Consider the following 23901-nt stretch of genomic DNA (forward strand, 5'->3'; position numbering starts at 1 on the left):
GCATAAAACAACACAATGTAAGTGACAGAAAGTGGCCGGAAGATATATGAAAAAATACAAGGGCTGTAGTACAATTTCAATCTCTCTACAATGATCTCAGGACAAGTATGGAAGCAATAAAAAGGACTGCTGCACACAAGTGTGGACAAAGAAACAGGAGAACTGTGCAGAAAGGAGCAACAGGATTTTTGCTTATAAAAAAGCAGTTGGTTTGCACAGCAGCGTACAAACAGCAATGCAGCTATCAGGGAGCCTTGTAAGCTACAGAGCTGATGCACAGAAATCTAGCCTCCACTGTCCCTGCAAAGAAAAGGTGGTGTTGGACAGTGGAAATCGCTATAGCACAAGCAGTTTGGGGGTTAATGGACCCTCCCTAACTATATCCCTTCTTCTGATGAAGCTGCAGCAACCTCTCCCTATACTCAGATCGGCAGAAGTAAGATGGCGGTAGGCGTGCACGCCCCTTTATAGCACCTGTGACGCCGCAGAAAGCAAGCCAATCACTGTAATTCCCTTCTCTAAGATGGTGGGGACCAGGACCTATGTCATCACGCTGCCCACACTCTGCATCCTCCTTCATTGGCTGAAAAATGGCGCTGAAAGCGTCATACGAAACACGACTTTTGCGCGCAGATCGCCGACCACATGGCCAATCCCACACTAGGATCGAGTCGGGTTTCATGAAACCCGACTTTGCCGACAGTCGGCGATTTTTGAATTTGTCCGATCCATTTCGCTCAACCCTACTGTTCACCTTTTCGCATACTGTGTTCTGTGATCTACTTAAGGTTCTTAAGACTGTACTGGGAAATGATGCGGCAAACCTTCCTTGACATGGCACCCATAAATGTGCAATCTTGGAAGAGCTGGACGACCTGTGCAATCTGAACGGGCTGCAAAAAGAACTATCCAGCAGTAGTTGCCAGCAATCCTTGGCATGCATAAGAGACCATTCCTGCTTGAAGTGGTGAAGAGCAATATAGAAAAGGAGAAATCCAGTCGTTTTCCGGATAAAAATATGTAAAAAGCTTTATTCCAATATAGAATAAAATTGCTAATCTCAGTACTGCAAGAATGAATCCTATGCGTTTCAGACTAAAACTTAGATCTTACGCATGGACACTTACTTAGTCCGGGAGTAAGGACTACGTTTATAAGTCTGGAACGCTTAGTCAATCCCAGTACTGCAAAAATGCAGGAATAAATTCTGCTTTAATCTATATTTGAAGAAATCTTTTTCCATATTTTTATCTGCAAAACCGTTGTATTTGCTTTTCTTCCGTCTCATGCTTCCAGTAGTAACAGGGACATTGGCAAAATTATAAAAGAATCAGCCAGGAAGGATGAGGAGAGGAATTACCTGCAGCCTTATACTTGCAAAACCATTTCTTTTTGGTGGTTGTCTTGCCAAAAAATGGTAAAATAGGTTCACAGTGGCAAACGTTTCCTGACTTGGATAGGTTGGTATCGCATATTTTAATTGACTTGGGGTAAAAATGTATAGTTTTTATGGTGATTTAAAAAAAAAAAAAGAATCCAACGAAAACATGTTTTGTGAACATACCGATACTGTGAGGCTTTGGTGTACCCTTAATTTTTTTTTACTACCTGATGAAGATAGTTATGCTGTCAAAACGCGTGGTGGAGATCGAAGGGATAATAAAGGTTCGTTAACCAGATTGCTGCCCCTACCTTTATCCCTGATCTCAGACCACTACAACCTTTTTCCTCCATCTTAATTTTTTGGGAGCAGTGTATATCAACATGGAGCCCTGTACATAATACACTTGGTGCGACTACACTAATTTCATCCAGATGTTTTATCTTCATTACACCAAATCACAGCTAGATGTAGGCACTTACTCGACCATAATAAATTTTATAATCTATTGACCTGTTTTTGTCTGAGTTTTAATTGACCATTTTTTCTTTCCCTCCAGAATTAAGTTCTTCTGCTGATGCCAAATATGACGCTGTTCTCATTACAAATGTCATTCCCATATACCCCGCATTCAAAAGTAAGTACTTTCTAAGTCAGAGCGATTTATAATATTTGTTAAAAGCCAAGCATGATGTGAGCAAAAAGATTTGCACTATCCTGATCCGGTTTTCCTTGCAGTAATCTGTGGCTGCTGGACTTAGGTAGGGAGACGACGTTATCTGGGTCTCATAATGAAATTGAGGGTGGGATAGGATGCCATCAGGTAATAATCAGTAATAATGCTCCCCATACTGGGCCCTTTCCTGGGATAATGTGTCCCAACCTTGGCCACTTCCTGGTATAATGTGCCCCATCATGTGCCTCTTCCTGGGGTACTGTGCCCTTCCTGGGGGTAATGTGTCCCATCCTGTTCCCCTTCCTGGGATAATATTCCCCATCCTGGTTTAACCACCCCCATCCTGGGATAATATGCCTTGTCCTTGGCCCCTCCTTGGGATAGTGTGCCCCTTCTTGGGGATACTGTGCCCCATACATGGCCTTTTGCTGGGGATAATATGCCTTTTCTTGGGCCCCTTCCTGGGGTAGTATGCACCTTCCTAGGATAAAGTGTCTCATTCAGTGCCCCTTCCTGGGGTAGTGTTCCCATTCCTACGGTAATATGCCTTTTTGGGTAGATTGCCCCATCCTGAGTCCGTTCCTGGTGTAATATGTCCCTTCCTTGGGATAATGTGCCTCCTCCTTGGCCCCTTTCTGGGGTAGTGTACCCCAGAGGTGTCAAACTGTATTCCTCAAGGGCTGCAAACAGGTCATGTTTTCAGGATTTCCTTGTACTGCACGGGTGATAATTTAATCACCTACACACATAATGATTACAGCACCTTGTGCAAAGCTAATGAAATCTTGAAAACACGCATGGTTTGCGGCCCTCGAGGAATGCAGTTGGACACCCCTGGTGTACCCCATTCTGTGCTCCTTACTGAGGTAATGTCCCCCATCCTGGAGTAATATGTCATTCTGTGCTACTTCCTGGTGTAATGTGCCCCTTCCTAGGGTAGTGTGCCCCTTCCTGTGGTATTGTGCCTCATCCTCGGCCCCTTTCTGTGGTATTATGCCCCATCCCGGGCCCCTTTCTGGTATAATGTGCCTCATCCTGGCCTCCTTCCCTTTGGTATTGTGCCCCATCCTGGGTCCCTTCCTGGGGTACTGTACCCTGTTCTGCAACACATTAAAAAAAATTCTACTCTGCTTGTCCTGGTTTCCATGCCACGCACCATCCTCTTCTTTATTGAGCAGAGGAGCTGGCTGCTGAAGTCGGCGTGCGCCCCATGGCACATGATGTCCCTGCCATGCGCCCCAGTCACGTGCATGCTGACATCCGCTGCAATCACATGACTGTCCAGGAAACAGGCTTATTTATGGTGGAGGCAGGAGAAATATCTATTGGTCAAACACGTATCAAGTTTACGGCTGAATTATCTGATGTAGCCACAAACTATGATTCACAAGGGGGCTTGATGGAGAATCACAAATAGTTATCAATTGGCCAGATTAGAAGGACTGGTGCTTACACCGGGGCTCAGATGCCGGTAAGAGAAAACGGTACAAAGGCATAACTTGTGGGTAGATTGGGATTACGGTAAAATCAGAAAGAGTACCCATATTCCATACTTTTACTTTAGCTAATATTTTTAGAGTATAGGAAAATACCGTAACCCAGAAATGAGAGTAAGTAGGAAGAGTGCAGATACCCCAAAAAAATTGGAAAGTGCAAATTTTTAACAATTTAAAAAAAAAATAAAAAAAAATTCCTATCAATTATTTTCAATCGGCCTTATGGTTTATCCACTCTTAGACATGGCTGTTATTGATTTCTCCTCAGTTCAAGGTTAAGATGTCCCTGTCGTATCTGTTGTTCCAATTTTCTTTCTTTTTTAAATAGAGATCTGGAACTATTTTCAGAGAGTCTTGGTAAAGCGATACGCCTCAGAAAGGAATGGAGTCAACGTTCTTGCTGGACCCATCTTTGACTATGACTATGATGGCTTATATGACACCCCTGACAAGATTAAAATGTAAGTGGGCCTTCATGGGCAAGAGATTAGAAACTTGTCACAATCTTGTCTAGTGAGCCAATTTTTTTAACAGCTTCCATTCATTTTAGTTATGGTCATAGACACTAATGAGCTTAGATTAAACAGATGGTCAAAAGCAATGGAATGGGGCAAACGTTTTTTTTTTTTTTTTTTTGCAAGCCAATCAGGCTATTTATATGAGTAGGTTATTTAGGAGATTTGGGCAGAGTCTTTACTGTCCCTATAAATATATATGATTTCTTATGACGGCTCATGTAAGTTGCCTTCATAAAATTGTGAAAATTTAAGCTAGAAAATGAGCGTATACCCTCCTTTAAGTAAGTAAATTGTAATAGTACATATAAATAACCTATGGTACTTACTATTTTTGATCAAAAAAGTGTAAAAGCCACTGCGACAAGGTGTACCCATCGGGGCGGTCCTATCCACTAGTATTAAAGCCTCAAAACCAACACAAGAGACGAGAGTGCAGGAAGGTTATATAAAATGGAACATTTTTTGTTAAATATATAATTTAAAAATATGAAAAACATACATACAGAAAAAAAAGTGTATTCCTACAAATGGTCCAGTACACATATAAAGTGTAGAAAGTGCATAAACTTGAAAAGACCAAAAAAGTTTAGAACATGCAGTGACCACCCCTAGTCTAAGAGCTTAGTGCTATGACTATCCAGAGAAGATGGTAAAATAATGAAGGTAAGTAATACTTACACCTAAATGGTGTGTCCAGATTGGGAGAGAGTAAATGTGTACTGGTCCAATGGCCGCTATGTGCATTTCACCCACAGCTTCATCAGGGGGCGTAGTGTTAAAGCCTCGCCTTGTGTCAGACGACCGATGTAGATGGGGCAGAGCAGGACCAAAGCCCGACTGTTCAGGCACCCAGCTATTGGAAGCTATATAAATGAAATGCCTGAGCTCACACCACACCCCTGTTTGTACATCCAGCCAGAGAAACATTACCTGAGAATTAATTCTATGCGTATAGAAAATCAATTTCCACCATTAAATATATAGCTATTATTAGTGTATATATATATTAAAATATATTTTTATTAAAAAATTATGTAGGGTGGTGAACTAAATCCACAGTAATAATTTGCACATTGTAAAATATATATATATATATATATATATATATATATATATATATATATATATATATATATATATATATATATATATATATATATATATATATATATATATATATATATATATATATATATACACACACTAGATGGTGGCCCGGTTCTACCACATCGGGGATTCTAGAATATGCATGTCCACGTAGTATATTGCCCAGCCACGTAGTATATTGGTCAGCCACGTAGTATATTGCCCAGCCACGTAGTATATTGGTCAGCCACGTAGTATATTGCACAGCCACGTAGTATGTAGTATATTCGTCAGCCACGTAGTATATTGCCCAGTAATGTAGTATATTGGCCAGTGACATAAAATAAAAAATAAACATATACTAACCTTAGTCCTGGCTTCTGTGCACGGTGCACGCGGCAGCTTCCGGTGCCAGGGTTGGTATGACTATGAGCGCAGGACCTGTGATGACGTCGTGGTCACATGACCGTGACGTCATGGCAGGTCCTTCTCGCGCGGGACCTGTGATGACGTCGCGGTCACATGACCGTGATGTCATGTCAGGTCCTTCTCGCGCAGGACCTGTGATTACGTTGCGGTCACATGACCGTGATGTCGTGGCAGGTCCTTCTCCCATAGCATCCTTAGCACCGGAACCTGCCGTCGGACAGGACGCGACGTCGGAGGGTGAGAATAACTTTTTTTTTTTTTTTTAATATTATTATTTGTAACATTAGATCTTTTTACCATTGATGCGGCATACTCAGCATCAATAGTAAAAACTTTGTCACACAGGGTTAATAGCTGCGTAACCGGAGTGCGTTACACCGCGCTCTGGTAACGCTGGCATTAACCCTGTGTGAGGGCTGACTGGATGACTGGAGGGGAGTATGGAGCGGGCACTGACTGCGGGGAGGGAAGAGCGGCCATATTGCCGCTGGACTGTGGCAGTTGCTGATTGGTCGCGGGCGTTTTGCCACGACCAATCAGCGACTTGGATTCCATGACAGACAGAGGCCGCGACCAATGAATATCCGTGACAGAAGGACAGATGGAAGTGACCCTTAGACAATTATATAGTAGGATATATATTTAGAAGTACTGATAAATTGATTGTGCTGAACTGAGAGTTTATACAAAATAACTTTAGTTGATCGGATACATTAGACTGATTGTATAATGGTCATGGCGATGATGTGGATTAACTGTATGGTGATTGCAGCAGGTTGATAGAGGACTCCATCATGGTCGGTTGTTCTTCTCCTCCTTCTCACGGTTGTTTTATTTGGGTTCTGCTCCACTGCAATATCGGATGGAGCCTCCCTGGTCTGTTTCAGTTATTGATTTGAGAAATTTCCCCTCTTTTTATTGATGTCGGTGAGTTTTTAAAAATATGTAAGATTTCTCAAGGGCACATAATATTAGACGTTCCATTAAATCTATAATAATGTTATTATGTATTACTGCTCCACGAACTTTGACACTAGAAGGTGTTTTGGCGCCGGTTTTGAATGTATATAAGATATGTAACAGCACGGTCTTCACGTGTCTCTGTGGTAATTTCCAGAAGAAGAAGCCATAGGCTTTGAAACGCGTTGAATAAACCACCAGAGTGTATCACAACTATATCTGGATTAGTTTTGTCACAGCAGCGCGGATATCATCCACAGACATTTACTATAGCAACATGATGTAGTGGCAGAGACCCTGATCCCAGCGATGTATCACTTGGGTTACTGGGTGCAGCAGTTGTGGTACAATCACTGGTTTCTCTGCTGCAGATCTAGCCGAGCTCTCAATGCTGAGCTGTTTAAAGCCCCGCCCACACTACTGATTGGCTGCTTTCTGTCAATATACAGCGTACACAGAAAGCAGCCAATCAGTTGTGGGGGTCTGGTTGGACTAGGAGGCACGAGACACCTAGTCCTGTAGTGATAATCTGCTGATAAAACACTGATTTTATTGAAACTGCCATACACAGAGTAGTAAGTGACACATCACTGGAATCAGGCTGCTCTCAGAGAACCAAACACCAGCCTGCTGACAGATTCCCTTTAACTGAGAGTCAGATAGTGAGCTTATTCTGACTGACAGCAGAGTAACCTTTTTATCTGTCTTTTTTTGCATTTATGATGACAGGCCACACCGAAGTTAAACATGCGTGGAAACAAAGAGGCTGTAAAAGCCAAACATCATTAACGGGACCTAATTACAAATTAATTTTGAGCCCCAAATACATGCATTTTAAAAAATCATCCAGAAAGATGGATATTGATACCAAAAAGATAACCTTTATTGATGTATTCTTATATTTTTTTTGCTTTCATTTCCCCTTCTACATTCAGGTTTGTCGATGGAACAATACCAGTCCCCACACACTACTTCTGTATCATAACCAGCTGTCTAGATTTTAACCAGCCGGCTGACAACTGTGATGGAAAGATGGCCGTCTCTTCATTCATCATCCCACACAGGCCCGACAACGATGAAAGCTGCAGCGTAAGCCAATCTCTTTATAAGTTTATATGTATAGTGGCACAATCCCAGCTCTCATTTGATTGTGAGAATCATTTCGGGGGGGACTTATTCACTGCTGAATTTAAAAAAAAAAAATTGCATTAATTGGTCAGCAACTTTAATGCACTCGAATGAAAAAAAAAAAATATATATATATATAATTTTTTTTTAAGGACAAAATTCTACTAGGCTGGAGGATCCTCTAGTGGGCCAGTTTTATTTCTGACCTTAAGAATTAAATACATGATCAGTTATAAAGGATAAGGGGTTCACTTTCCCTCCCACCCCCCAAAACCGTGGCATTGCCAAGCAGTCTGGCTTTACAGCTCGGACCTATTTACTTGACTTGTTGAGTTGAGAGCTGCAGTACCAGGCACAGCCCAAAGACAAGAATGGTGCTGTTTTTTTTTGTTTTGTTTTTAAGGGGAAAAAAAAAAATGTTGACGTTTTTTAAAATCCTGATCCCAGATAACTAAATTTATTAAATTAATTTAGAATTTTCCCAGGTGAGAATTATTGATGGAAACTAAGTGCAGATTCCCAAAATGCCTTCAAAGTCAAGAGGAGCAGGGATCTACGCTGCTGCTTGGCCGAGTGGTCTTCTTGCTGATATGTTGTAGTTTATACCATTGAGCGATTGCCAATTTGATTTTTTTTCTTTTTCTGAACAGCCTATCAAAAAATAATTGGAGAACAATAATAAATCATTAAACATTTAAGTGATGTGTCTACAACCCGTAATGCTGCAATGAAGACATCAGCTGCATTCACTGTGACCTGTAAAATGATGAATTATGGCCACAATAGTCTATAAAAAACTCACAAAAAATTCAATAAAAAAAAAAAAAAAAAAAAAAAAAAAAAATATAAATATATATATATATATATATATATATATATATATATATATATATATATATATATATATATATATATATATATATATATAATTTTTTTTTTTTTTTTATTGACTGGTGCAAAAAAATGTCCTATTTTTACAAATTGTCTAGGACTTTTTGGATGGTTGGCAACCCTGCATGGATATGAAGCTTTGGTCCTCAATACTTTTGAACAAAGTGGTGGTTCAACATGGTCAAAAATAACATGAGTCAAAGTTTTGTGAAACCAGTCTGGGAAAGAAATTCAGCAATTTGGTCTATGTCAATGCTGCAGAGCTTTTGTGACGATATTCAAAATCTATAAAACTTATTAAAATAGAGTGTTTTTTTTGGGGGGTTTCGGACAAAATATGGCCATCGGCTTCAGTTTGTTTTAATAGTAAAAAAAACCAAAACGAACAAAAAAAAAGACAGAATACAAAATAAGTGTTTAAATCACTTTGCCTTAGGTTCAACACCGAGTCTCTGCTGCTGATCCCACTGTCTGCGCGTTTTTCCTGTTTTTTTGTTTTTTTTCTTGTTCTGAACTTTGCTAAACTTTTATCCAAAATGTATTCCTGGCTGTAATCGGCTTAGAAGAGGCATTTCTGGAATCTGTAATTAGTTTTCAATCAGATTTTATTTTGCTGACCTCATATACAACACTGGTTCTGCAAAGTGAACCTGTCACCTGGAACTAAAACCCGATTATTTCAGTGTGTTTAAAAAACCAGGTCCTTTTATGCCCACCACATGATCTATTATTATTTTTTTTTTTTTATTTCCCCAACATTAAAACCATAGTGATTGGGACACTTTTTAAATATTTCTTTGTTGTTGTAGCTGAATATATAATTAAAAAGAACTGGTATTTTCTTTGGAAAAAAAAATTAATGGTTCTATAATCTTACTAAATGCAGCTTTTGTTGGGCAACTTAACAATGAGACCTATTGCTAATTAATATTTGCCATACAATGCTTGCAACAGTAAATTAATCAGCAGCTCTGATTGCCAAAAGTTTCTTTAAAAAAAAAAATGACTGTACTTTGATGCATCTCTTGTGCATGTCGGCGCTACAGCTTGGCATTGGTCAACCGCTTTGGCAAAGTCGTTGACTTTAGAAATTATCTTGGTGATGAGCGAAGGTGCTCGGATAGGGTGTTTCTTGAACATGCTCGTGTGCTGACCAAGTGACTTCGGCGTTCTCGAAAAATATGTTGGAGTCCTCGCGGCTGCATGTCTCTCGGCTGTTTGACAGCCACAACTAATGCAAGGACTGCCTAACAAACAAGTGTTGTGGTTTTTGAACAGTTGCGAGACATGCAGCTGCGGGGCCTCCAACATATTACTTGAGCACGCCAAAGTCACTCGGTCGGCACCCGAGCATGCTCGAGCAAAGGCGTTACCCATCAGTAATCATCTCACGTTGGATCAGTTTTTGTTTTCAACCGTATCCATTTTGTCGCTGATTAATCCAGCTGCTATATTATGAACAAGAGCTTACTTCAGTGAAAATCTAAATTGTATTCTTGGCTAAGTTCACAAGTTAATAGGAAGAAGGCATGTATATAGGGTCTAAGGGGCATGCCTGCAACATTGATAATTATCTCTTCCGAGAGGAAGAGGACTAGAACTCCAGTGCCACCTATAGAAAGTAGCAATCCCAACAGTCCATATGGACTCTGAAATTGACTTCTAGGATTGCTACTTCCTATAGGTAACATTAGAGTTCTAGTCCTCTTCCTCTCTGAAGAGACAATTTGAATATTTCCCAGAGGAGCACTGCAGCTTGAAAGTCTTCTCACCCTGGCAGGTCAGGCTTGACATGTCACTCTCCGCAAGGAGAAACATAGCAACACCATGAATTTCAAATCCTAAGAAACATCCGATTGCCCAAAAAAGTAAGGAAAATAAAAAACAAAAAATTACAAAAGCAATTGATCTTGATACTTTAGTCATGTATTGTAGTGTTTCCATACCCGTGGGATAGCCATCCCTATACATACTCACATAGCCCATTATGGTCATAAAATGGACCTGATGAAAGCTACCCAAACCTATGTGCCTTTCCTAGCAGATTTGCCAGCTTTCATACATTTTTTTTTTCTGAATATTTTCTGAAATTTCCCTGAATTTTTAGTCTTAAAAAAAATCCTTTGTGCAGCAAATGCTCCATTTTATACCAATTCAAGACCCCTACATGTTCTTTTGGGCAGCATAGTTTCTCAGTAGTAGCACTGTTGCTTTTTACCGCTTGGGTACCGGGTAGAGATGGGCAGACACCTGGATTTTCGGGTCCGGCGGGTTCTGCTGAACAGTTACAAAAGGTTAGGGTTCAGGTACCAGAACAGTACTTGGACCCCATTCACCTAACATTCAGTGTTTGCCACGCTGTCATGTGCCTTTCTTTTAAATTATTTATTTAAATAATTTTAAAAAACAGCGTGAGGACTCCTCTATTCTAGAGAACGCCTTGTTGAAGCTGACAGCTGAGGGTTGCATCCCCCAACTGTGAGTTTTGCCTGGCTGGTTAACAAAAATACAGGGGAATCTATGCCAGTTTTGTTTTTTTAATTATTTATTTACAGTGCAGGAGTCGCTGATGAATACTCCCATCAGCCGCTCCTGTTCTCGCTGTTATTAGCGGCAGCAGGTGTCGGATGATGGGAGCAGTAGTCCCATCTGCTGACACGAGTCATCAGAGGTAAACTTTATACCTCCCATCACAGCTGAGCGCTCCCGCTGTCTTTTGACAGCGTGGGAACCGCGTCTCTCTGACCGGTGGGGAGGATTTCACCGCTGATCAGAAGAAGGGTTTGTCGCTCTGTTATGCGCATGACAGCGCGACAAACGCCCGGTGTTCGGGCAGCTGAACCCAAACAGTAGCACAGACTTCCTGGTGAAGTCAGTGTTCGGTATCCGTGCCCGAACAGTAGGTGTTCGGTACGGATGCCGAACTTTCCTGTTTGGGTTTGCCCATCTCTAGTCCTTGGTTAAAAACCCACCAAGGACAACATTTACAAGGAGTTTGTATGTTCTCCCCGAGTTTGCTTGGGTTTCCTCCAGATGCTTCAGTAGGTACAGAGTTGATAATATAATAAATGAATAATTATAAATAATCTCCCCAGATCATGACACTTTACACACTGTGTGTTTCTCCAAAAATGTGCATCTGGACACCTGGGCTGAGACTGCGGAAAATATTTGGGAAGTGCTGCCTTCAGAGAGGCTTCTGCAGCACCTGGGAAAATTGCCATCTCTATTGGGAGTTTACAAGGTCTCCCCCTTTTTTTTTGGGGGGGGGGGGGAGCCTCCTTAAAGTTCCTGGTGAGATGGCAAGTATGCTTTCTGATACATAGTACCTTGCCATAAAGCAAATGTTTTGAAAAAAAAAATTGCATTCAGAGGGGTGCAAATAAAATTACAGAATAATTCTGGCTCGGCTCACTTCCGGGAGTTGAGCAAGGTCGGTGATGTCACATGTACGAATAACTCCAGGCTCATGTGGACGTATAGCAGGTAGTGGATACCTTATTCTAATGGCACGTGTTACAAAATGAACTAATTGTGCATGGCCTGAAAAGTAGGCTTTATTAACGACAAATTTATGACTATTCTTAAAGACCTCATGCTAAAAGCACGCAAAGGACACCTACACGCTCACTCTGTGTTTTGTGTTCTGCTTCTCCTCTCCATACCTAATCTTTTTCCATGTATTCATGTTTCCAGTGTCTTCATTCTATGTGTTTTGATGTTTTTGTTTTTTGTTTAGGTCTAAGATGTATAGTCCTGGCCCAAAGTTTTGAGAATGACCAATTTTTTCCCTCAAGTTTTGCTGCTTGAATACTGTTAAAAACTTTTTAGTCCGATGTTTCTGTGGTTATTGAAGTACAATTTTATAAACCTTTCACAATTTTTTTTTAACTATTATTGATAAATACATGTAGCTTTTGAAAAAACTCAATATTTACAGTGTTGACCCTCATTTTTCAAGAATTTTGCCCTGGTGGCTGGGTATCAGTTTTTGGAAGAAATCCTGACTGATGCCTTCCCAGTCTTGTCTAATCACTGCTTGGGGTTTATCACAATCACAAAAAGATCTAAAAACAGTGAAGAAACAAACTTTGTGAAAATTCAAATTTGTGTCAGTCTCAAAACTGTTGCCCATGACTGTACATGTATTATACATGTATCTCCTCATGTACCCTGACTCCCGTTTTGATAAATTTCTTCTTCAGTTAGGATCGAAATCCTCATCTTATTTGAGATTTTACAATGAATAGATTCTAATCGGCTAAGACTTGAAAGTCCAATGTACAGTAGGGCTGGCCATACACATTAGATAAAAGTTGGCCAAACTTGGAGATTGGAGGGCTAAAAAAAAAAAAAAACTTTTGAGGAAAACATGGAGCAGGCATGTTGGATTTTGAAGGGAACCTTGTCCAGAACGTTCTACACCATCAAACAGTTTGAACATATCCCTATCACTTCCAAATTTTGGTGCTCCTTATCTGAAACAAGAAGTTTGCACATAGAGAGCACCAGATGCAAATTAACGTTCAAAAAGTCAAAGGTGGTTCCTATTTCCCAAACGGTTATGCTAGACGGCCCCTTCTGGGCTTTATTGGCTTTTCCCTGAATGCTTCACCGTCATCAAGTGCATGTGCAGTGCACCGGCCTTGGGTTATTCGTATACACTCTGGATACTTCTAGAGTTGACTTCTGATATATCCTGGCCAAGGGACTGTTTATCAGGCCAGGAACTGGCTATCCATCGTGAATGTTTGTGGTGAGAGGAACTGCTTCGTGGCTCTTCGGTGGTGCCTAGAATTTATTTAGGGACATTACTCCTGCATTATTAATCAGTAGTGACCATTTAGTTGGGTAAAAGTTCCTGATCGGTTGACATGCCTGCCCACTCCTTTGTTCCCACTGGAGAGTTAAGGCCCTGCCAGAGTTGTCTGACAGCAGCTTTTCCCCTCTCGCCATGTGCTCATCCAAGTTTGCATATTTGTTGGGAGGAATAGTTGACAGATATCCCTTATTGGTGCAATTGCATGCAAAATCTGTATTTCTTAAAAGTATTAGGACAAACTTTTCAGCAGAAAACTGTACTTCTTTTTGTGTTTTTGTAGTTTTCCAGGCCTGGTCCCCAGAGCTCTTCTAAAGTCAGGTCAAAGGGGCTGGTTAGTATGTTTCCTCCTCTTTCTTGTTCATGATAAAGATTGAATTTAGTTAAACTTTAGATGACATTTCAACAACCTAAGAGGAAAATAAACCTATCGCCATTGAGTAAGCAAACAGTGCCTCCAGCATGGAGCAATTTACTCTTATCTGTTGTCCTCTTGTGTTTTTCACCAGTCAACCCTTCTCCTGTTTGTCAGCACCAGATGTCTTTGCTCTAAGGACAGTCTCCGGGGAGTAATTCACTGTGGTTGTGGAAACTGCTCTTGATTAATTTTTAGGTCTGTCCTCATGCAAGTCTCCGTGTCTACAACTTCCTCCATGTGGTGTTGTGTTTCATGTGGCTCAGTATGTGTTCTTCCTGCACTAAAACAAAAACACACAAGACACTGCATTGATGGATTGTTCTCACAAGTATAATGGGCTTTCTGTTGGATGACGAGGTTTGGTCTAGCATTCACACCAAGACACATATATGACCATAACAGACATATGGGATGGGACCATTGGGTACCAGACGAATGCACATTTTACTTTTATTCTAGGTGCCACTTTTCATTTAGCGGAAGCCCCAAAGATGAGAACTTATGCAGCAAATTTATAGTCTACGTGCCACAGTCCAATACAACCCAAGACTACACTTCTATGCCACGTTTCAGGCTTAGGCCCCTTTCACACATCAGCTTTTTCCGTCAGTCACAGTCACAATTCGTTGGCTCGACGGATCCGTTGCAGACTGTGAAAAACTGATGTCGGATTCGTTTTTTCGACGGATCAGACTAGCGGATCCGGCTAATTGGATCCTAAAAAAATCGGAGCATGCTCAGTTTAAAAAAAAAAACGGAATCTGTCACCGGATTCCGTCATTTGACGGATCCGGCACCCATAGGCTTCCATTGGAGCAAACGACGGATGGCGACGGATCTGTCGCTGTCCATTTTTTCGATGGACACAAACGTTACTTTGTCCGTTGTCTCTGGCCGCTGGACAAACAATTTTCAATGGATCCGGTGAACGACGGATGAAACGTGAGGCCATCCGTCGCTAATACAAGTCTATGAGAAAAAAACGGATCCGCCGGCATTTTTTTTTCCGACGGATTGCGACTGATATCAAAAAACTGATGCGTGAAAAGGGGCCTGACAGGGCAATCGAACCTCCACTTTTGTTGTTACAATCCCACAGAAGCCCTCCATGGCTTTCCCCCAGGTTTGAGCTCTTCCCCCAGCTGATTAATACCCTGACCTCCAGCACACTTGCAGTGATTGTGGCTGCAATTACAAATCCATCTGAATGTAACCATCCAAGAGACCATTTAAAAAAAAAAAATTATGTAATTGTCATTCTAGTTGCATCCGTTTTTTTTTTTTTTTTTTTCATTTGCAAACCTCTAACCACATTCGAAATAGACGTGCAAGGCCTTGCTCAAGTTGCTTGTACTGAGCGAGGCCGTGAATGTCTAGTAATGCTGCCAGAAGTATGCAAACTGCCTGCCTGGTCTTACCGCCAACTCCGGGAATTCTGACAACGTGTTGGCTGCACGCTGTGAGGACTAAGTCTGCGGTCATAAAAAGTGACTACAGACTTTTAGCAAAAGACCGGACAACCCCTTTAATAGCTGATAAGTCTAATCTGCAAATGGCTGAGAGAAGGATCTGCAAAGAGACACTGATGCATTTTTAAAATGTATATATGGATCAATTAAACTCTACGGGCCCGTGTGTTGACAGAGGTGTCACACATGGCAGCCCACTTCCCCAGTGGCACCACTCTTTTAGACCCAGGTCACTGTTTGTCATGGAGTGGATCCTGAGCTTTGCAGTTGACCCACTCACAGGTCTAAAGGTACCATCACACTCAGCAACTTTCCAACGATCACGACCAGCGATACGACCTGGCCGTGATCGTTGGAAAGTCCTTGTATGGTCGCTGGAGAGCTGTCAGACAGCTCTCCAGCGACCAACGATGCCGAAGTCCCTGGGTAACCAGGGTAAACATCGGGTTACTAAGCGCAGGGCCGCGCTTAGTAACCCGTTGTTTACCCTGGTTACCATTGTAAATGTAAAAAAAAAAAAACACTACATACTTATATTCCGGTGCCTGTCACGTCCCTCGCCGTCAGCTTCCTGCACTGACTGTGAGCGCCGGCCGTAAAGCAGAGCACAGCGGTGATGTCACCGCTGTGCTTTACGGCTGGTGCTCACAGTCAGTGCGGGAAGCTGACGGCGGGGGACGTGACAGGCACCGGAATGTGAGTATGTACTGTTTTGTTTATTTTTTACATTTACAATGGTAACCAGGGTAAACATCGGGTTACTAAGCGCGGCCCTGCGCTTAGTAACCCGATGTTTTCCCTGGTTACCAGTGAACACATCGCTGGATCGGCGTCACACGCGCCGATCCAGCGATGACAGCGGGTGATCCAGCGACGAAATAAAGTTCTGGCCTTCTAGCTCCGACCGATGTCACAGCAGGATCCAGATCGCTGCTGCGTGTCAAACACAACGATATCGCTATCCAGGACGCTGCAACGTCACGGATCGCTATCGTTATCGTTGTAATGTTGTTCAGTGTAAAGGTACCTTAAGAGGTCAAGACAGCGGAGTTTTTCACTCCTAGGTCTAGGCTGTTTTACAGTCTGCCTTTTTCCTGAAACTTCTCACATGTCTTTTCCTCTCCCAACTACTAATCCACTACTCCAATTCAGCAACCTTCTAATTATTCTCCACCTCCCTGTAGAAGCCAGTTGCTAGTCCTGGTGACCAATACTGTGGTCTTGGCCTAAGGGTAGGTTGGTCTGAGGAAAAAATATGACCGCTGCACGGCCCTACAGACTAATATCACTCCGAGTGCGATCTGATATTTTGGCGGATTGCAGTCTGGCAAAAAAAAAAAATACGCTGGTCTTCACCTGCCCTTGGAATTGGGAAACTTTGGAAGGCTACGACTGGCCCCTTCTACTACAGTAGTGAAGCATTACAGAAGCATCACCACCTGCTCACCTCTCTATCCGATATCTCCGCTAATAACATTAGTGGGCTGTAGTAGACAACACCATAATTGATTTATTAAACAAATGGGTCCTATGTTTTTACAGAGGGAAAATAATGTGGACACCTGTCCATGGGGGTTCCAGAAATTTAAGTGCTCTGTGTTTCCCTATCGATACAGAAGTCGCCAACTCCTATTGATTTCACTGGAAAGTTGACCCTGCATGCCATGTCCGCGATGTCCATACAGTTGAGACTGCCTGATCCTTATGTATTCCAGACAAAACTTTTCCAAAAACGACACTCTAGTGGCAGTGTGTTCATGAGAAATTAATGGTATCCACTTGATAAGTCATGGCTGTCACAGCCCCGCTATGAACAGAAGCCATGATGCTAGAGCCTTAGGGAGATCTTCTGACTTTGAAGCTTGGCTTCTAGTGACGGCACATTTAAATGCCCTTTAGATAGATTTCCTGTGGATTTACGCAAGTAAAATCCACGTCGCATAAAAGTGCCAGGCGTTGCCACTTGCTGTAGACTATTGTACTGAGGAAATGTCCATGGAATGTTAATTTCTGTCAAAATTTCTACTACATTTGTTTTTACACTTCTGTTTTTTTCCCACCCCTTCTTCCAAGAAGCAGTCTTTCTTTGCTTTTTTATATACACAGCTGAATGAAGGTTATTTTTCTTTTTGACTTTTATTTTTTTAAATGTTTTGTCATATAATTTGCAGTGAATCTGTGAAAATAAATATATAAATCTTGATATTTATTAGTAATAATATGTTGGGTTACTGTGGGCCTTGTTGATCAAAATTGTCTGAAGGGAAAATAATTTGTTGCCCATAACAAAGAATCACCGTTAAGCTTTCTTCTTGTAAACACCTTTGATGAAAAGAAAGCAGCTCTGCGATTAGTTGCTATTGGCAGCAAAGACTGGTTTTTCTTTTAAACAGATGACAAAAGCGAGGCCTTGCTTTCATAGACCATAGCAATCAATCACCGAGCAGTATTTATTTTGTAAACGGCTATAGTGAAATGAAAGCAGCTCTGTGATTGGCTTTTAGACATATAATAATAATAATAATAATAATAATTATAATCTTTTTTTTATATAGCGCTAACATATTCCGCAGTGCTTTACAGGTTGCACACATTATCGTCGCTGTCCCCGTTGAGGCTCACAATATAAATTCCCTATCAGTATGTCATATATATGTCATGTGCCATGTCATCTGCTGGTGTAGGTCCACTGTGTTTTATCAAGACCAAAGTCAGCGCAGCCGTCTACCAGGAAATTTTAGAGCACTTCATGCTTCCCTCTGCCGACAAGCTTTTTGGAGATGGAAATGTCATTCTCTAGCAGGACATGGCACCTGTCCACACGGCCAAAAGTACCTATACCTGGTTTACACACAACAGTATCACTGGGCTTGATTGGCAGCAAACTCACCTGACCTTAACCCCATAGAGCATCTATGGAGTATTGTCAAGAGGAAGATGAGACACCAGACCCAACAATGCAGACGAGCTGAAGGCTGCTATCAAAGCAACCTGGGCTTCCATAACCCCTCAGCAGTGGCACAGGCTGATCACCTCCATGCCACGCCGCATTGATGCAGTAATTAATGCAAAAGGAGCTCCGACCAAGTATTGAGTGCATTTACTGAACATACATTTCAGTAGGCCAATATTTCGCGTTTTAAAATAATTTTTCAAGCTGGTGTTATAAAGAATTCTAATTTACTGAGATAATGACTTTTCGGTTTTTATTGGCTATAAGTCATAATCATCAACATTAACAGAAATAAACACTTGGAATAGATCACTCTGTTTGTAATGACTATATATTGAGTTTCACTTTTTGTATTAAAGAACTGAAATAAATTAACTTTTTGATGATATTCTAATTTTGTGAGAAGCACCTGCAGGTAGGTAGATATATACATACATACATACATACATACATACATACATACATACATACATACATACCTACCTACCTCTGCCTTGTCGGCAGAGGGAAGCATGAAGTGCTCTAAAATTTCGTGGTAGACTGCTGCGCTGACTTTGGTCTTGATAAAACACAGTGGACCTACACCAGCAGATGACATGGCTCCCCAAACCATCACTGATTGTGGAGACTTCACACAAGACCTCCAGCAGCTTGGATTGTGGCCTCTCCACTCTTCCTCCAGACTCTGGGACCTTCATGAAATGCAAATTTTAATTTAATCTGAAAACAACACCTTGGACCACTGTGCAACAGTCCAGTTCTTTTTCTCCTTGGCCCAGGTAAGACGCTTCTGGCGTTGTCTCTTGGTCATGAGTGGCTTGACGCAAGGAATGTGACACTTGTAGCCCATGTCCTGGATACGTCTCTGTGTGGTGGATCTTGAAGCAATGACTCCAGCAGCAGTCCTTTCCTTGTGAATCTCCCCCAAATTATTAAATGGCCTTTTCTTAACAATCCTTTCAAGGCTACGGTTATTCCGGTTGCTTGTGTACCTTTTTCTACTACATTTTTCCTTCCACACAACTTTCCATTAATATGCTCGGATACAGCACTCTGTGAACAACCAGCTTCTTTAGCAATGACCTTCTGCGGCTTACCCTCCTTGTGGAGTGTGTCAATGACTGTCTTCTAGATGCAGTCTTTCCCATGATTGTGGAGCCTACTGAAACAGACTGAGGAACCTTTTAACTGTTTTGGAAGCCTTTGCAAGTGTTGTTTAGTTATTCTAATTTACTGATCAGCACAGTGGCTCAGTGGTTAGCACTGCAGCCTTGCAGCGCTGGAGTCCTGGGTTTTAATCCCACTTTGGACAACATCTGCAAGGAGTTTGTATGTTCTTCCCGTGTTTGCGTGGGTTTCCTCCGGGTTCTCCGGTTTCCTCCCACATTCCAAAGATATACTGATAGGGAATTTAGATTGTGAGCCCCATCGGCGACAGCGATGATAATGTGTGCAAAACTGTAAAGCGCTGTGGAATATGTTAGCGCTATATAAAAATAATGATTATTATTATTTATTACTGAGATAATGACTTGGGTTTTCATTGGCTGAAAGCCATAATCATCAACATTAACAGAAATAAACACGTGAAATAGATCACTCTGTTTGTAATGACTCTATATAATAGGAGTTTCACTTTTTGAATTGAAGAACTGAAATAAATTAACTGTTTGAGTTTCTGAATGAAAAGGGACTGTATGGAAGGAGACCCAAGGAAGACCCCACTTCTTACCCCGAGACATAAAAAAGCCAGGCTGGAGTTTGCCAAAACTTACCTGAAAAAGCCTAAAACGTTTTGGAAGAATGTTCTCTGGTCAGATGAGACAAAAGTAGAGCTTTTTGGACAAAGGCATCAACATAGAGTTTACAGAAGAAAAAAAAATGCATTCAAAGAAAATAACACGGTCCCTACAGTCAAACATGGCGGAGGTTCCCTGATGTTTTGGGGTTGCTTTGCTGCCTCTGTCACTGGACTGCTTGACCGTGTGCATGGCATTATGAAGTTTGAAGACTACCAACAAATTTTGCAGCATAAGGTAGGGCCCAGTGTGAGAAAGCTGGGTCTCCCTCAGAGGTTATGGGTCTTCCAGCAGAACAATGACCCAAAACACACTTCAAAAAGCACTAGAAAATGGTTTGAGAGAAAGCACTGGAGACTTCTAAGGTGGCCAGCAATGAGTCCAGACCTGAATCCATAGAACACTTGTGGAGAGATCTAAAAATGGCAGTTTGGAAAAGGCCCCCTTCAAATATCAGGGACCTGGAGCAGTTTGCCAAAGAAGAATGGTCTAAAATTCCAGCAGAGCATTGTAAGAAACTCATTGATGGTTACCGGAAGCGGTTGGTCGCAGTTATTTTGGCTAAAGGTTGTGCAACCAAGTATTAGGCTGAAGGTGCCAATACTTTTGTCTGGCCCATTTTTGGAGTTTTGTGTGAAATGATCAATGTTTTGCTTTTTGCTTCATTCTCTTTTGTGATTTTTCATTTAAGACAAATTAAATGAAGATGATAATACCAAAGAATTTGTGATTGCAATCATTTTCAGGAAGAAACTGCGTATTATCTGACAGATATCTGTCAATACTTTTGGCCACAACTGTATGTGCTAAAATAAGGGAAATGTCTGGTTTTCTTCTTTTTTTTTTTTTTTTCATTTTTACAACCACAATTGATCTCTGTAATGCAATTTAAATTATATATCAATTTCAGAGATGAATTGTGGTTTATTCATAAAAAAACAAACAAACATTTTCCCTTATTTTAATAGATATCTGAAAAAAAAATAAAGGAAACTTCTGATTTTATTTATTTTATTTTTTTTCATTTTTAAAACAATTGATCTTTGAGATGCAATTTAAATTATCTTCCCCTTTTTAAAATGGTTACTTTTATATATCTTCATACAAATCATCCCACCACCTGCTCTTTCTGTTTTTTCTCCTTCTACTAGTTGCAGGTGACATCTCCCCAAACCCTGGACCTCCCTCCAACAGCATGCATTACTCTCCTCCAGCTACATATAGAAACCCTGCTAATCTTATTAACATTCAGTGCATGCCTTCTCATATCGCCTTCCAATGTGCTCTCTGGAATGCACGGTCTGTGTGTAACAAACTAACTTACATTCACGATCTTTTCCTCTCTAGTTCCCTTAACCTTCTGGCTATTACAGAAACCTGGATCCAGCATTCAGACTGTTATGATCAGGTGACCTTGGAGCAGCATGAAAACTTTCACTGAAGTAGGTGGTAACTATACTGACCGCAAACCCTGATCTTATCACCGCAACTAGAAGTAGCCGTGGGGTGTGCCTAACAAAACCTAGACACCTCGACACAGCCGGAAGACTAAATACCCCTATAGATGGAAATAGGAATATCTACCTTGCCTCAGAGCAGAACCCCAAAGGATAGGCAGCCCCCCACAAATATTGACTGTGAGTAGTAGAGGAAAAGACACACGCAGGAAGGAAACAGGATTTAGCAAATGAGGCACACACTAGCTAAATAGGAAAGGATAGGACAGGATACTAAGCGGTCAGTATTAAAAATCCTTCCAAAGATATCCACGGCAGAAAATACAAAAACTCCACAATCTAACTAAAGATGTGGAGCATATATCTGCATCTACAGAGAATCCAACAAGACTGAGAAAACACTGACACAGTCTAAGCTGGACAAGAGAAAACAACAGAATAACACAGAATATAAGCACACTGCATGTGTGCCACAGAAACAAAAACCAGACACTTATCTTTGCTGAATTGGCAGCGAAGCAGGAGAAGCCAGAAAGTGAACCAACATTTCAGAAGAAACATTGACAACTGGAAAGGACTAATGAATCCTGCTCACCTAAATATCCCAGCCAGAACCGCAATCAGCAGATACACCTGGCCAGGACTGTGATTGAGACAACTGCATTCCCACCTACCACCACTGGAGGGAACCCAAGAGCAGAATTCACAACATCAGACACCACCTCCGCTGCCGCACTCTCGTTTGGTGGGCTGAAATTTTCACATACCACCAGACCTGAGAACAGACAGGGTGGAGGTGTTGGTTTGCTCCTTTCATTACAATGTGCTTTCCAGGTCATCCCCCCCGGTTCCCTCACTCACATTTCCTACCTTTGAAGTCCACGCCATCAGACTCTATAAGCCCTTCTCCTTGCGAGTGGCGGTTGTTTATCGCCCTCCAGGCTCCTCCTGCCAGTTTCTAGGCCACTTTGCCACCTGGCTTACTCACTTTCTATCCTGTGACATCCCCGCCCTCATCATGGGAGACTTTTACATCCCCATCAATGATCCCCTCTCCCAATTTGCCTCTCATCTTCTTTCTCTAACTTCTTCATTCGGCCTCTCACAGTTTACTAATTCTCCTACGCATAAGGACGGGAATAGTCTGGACCTGGTTTTCTCCCGTCCCGGCTCGCTGCATAACTTTACTAACTACCCTCTCCCGCTCTCGGACCACAACCTTCTTTCCTTCTCTGACAAGAATTGTCTCCTCACCCAGGACACCCCCACTTACCACACTTATCGGAATACACGTACCATTAATACCCATCAGCTTGTGGACAATCTCCACACATCTCTAGCCCCCATCTCCTCCCTCTCCTGTCCAGACTTAGCATTGTCACACTTCAATAATACACTGAAGAATGCCCTAGATGAAGCAGCACCTTCTACATGCAGAAAGACCCGACACAGACAACGGCAGGCCTGGCACACTATGCAAAAACGCTTTTTTCAGCGTTGATCAAGGTGTGCAGAGCGGCAGTGGAGAAAATCTCTCTTGGCAGAAGACTTCATCCACTATAAGTTCATGCTCAAAACCTAGAACTCTGCCCTTTATCTGGCCAAACAATCCTATTTCACCACCCTCATCACCTCACTATCCAACAACCCAAAATGACTTTTTGAAAACTTTAACTCCCTCCTGAAACCTAAAGTACAAGCCCCCATCACCAACCTCAGTGGTGAGGATCTGGCCATTTATTTCTCAGAAAAAATCAACCATATCCATCAGAATATCTCAGCGCAATACCCTCAGTGCCTGGATCCCCTTCCCTGCCGCACCTCAAGCTAACTAGACATCTTTGAGCTTGTTTCAGAAGTTGTTTCCAAGCTCCTCGCTTCTGCTCGGCCTACAACCTGCAACAGTGACCCCATTCCTTCACATATCCTGCAGTCTCTCTCACCAGTGGTCACCACTCACCTGACTAAAATATTTAACCTCTCTTTTTCTTCAGGTATCTTTCCCTCCTCATTTAAACATGCCATCATAACCCCTTTACTTAAAAAGCCATCCCTGGACCAGAACTGCACTGCTAACTACAGACCTGTCTCTAACCTTTCCTTCATCTCTAAACTCCTGGAACGCTTGGTCCACTCCCATCTAATCCGCTATCTCTTGGATAACTCTCTTCTTGACCCCTTACAATCTGGATTCCGCTCTTTACACTCCACTGAAACTGCCCTCACTAAAGTCTCTAATGACTTATTAACAGCTAAATCCAAAGGTCATTGCTCTCTGCTGATTCTCCTGGATCTCTCTGCCGCATTTAACACTGTATATCACCAGCTCCTCCTCACTATGCTCCGCTCTATAGGCCTCAAGGACGCAGCCCTCTCCTGGTTCTCCTCCTACCTCTGACCGCTGATTGCCGGCTCCTCTTC

The 23901-nt window shown here is 41.8% G+C and overlaps 1 protein-coding gene across 10 annotated transcripts in view; it reads left to right on the forward strand.

Annotated features, from left to right (window-relative positions):
- Positions 1 to 23901, forward strand: part of ENPP2 (ectonucleotide pyrophosphatase/phosphodiesterase 2) — a 222248-nt gene that overhangs the window by 195896 nt on the left and 2451 nt on the right. For 6 of the 10 annotated variants that reach the window (XM_069731821.1, XM_069731824.1, XM_069731817.1 and 3 more), the window contains 3 exons: positions 1941 to 2018; positions 3882 to 4014; positions 7482 to 7635. In XM_069731821.1, coding sequence (XP_069587922.1) covers positions 1941 to 2018; positions 3882 to 4014; positions 7482 to 7635 — 365 coding nt within the window. Of the gene's footprint in view, positions 1 to 1940; positions 2019 to 3881; positions 4015 to 7481; positions 7636 to 13667; positions 13719 to 23901 lie in introns of all 10 variants that reach the window. The other 4 variants (XM_069731814.1, XM_069731813.1, XM_069731818.1 and 1 more) reach the window with 1 other exon arrangement.

Source organism: Ranitomeya imitator, chromosome 6 (genome assembly GCF_032444005.1).
Source record: "Ranitomeya imitator isolate aRanImi1 chromosome 6, aRanImi1.pri, whole genome shotgun sequence".
Taxonomy (NCBI): Eukaryota; Metazoa; Chordata; class Amphibia; order Anura; family Dendrobatidae; genus Ranitomeya; species Ranitomeya imitator.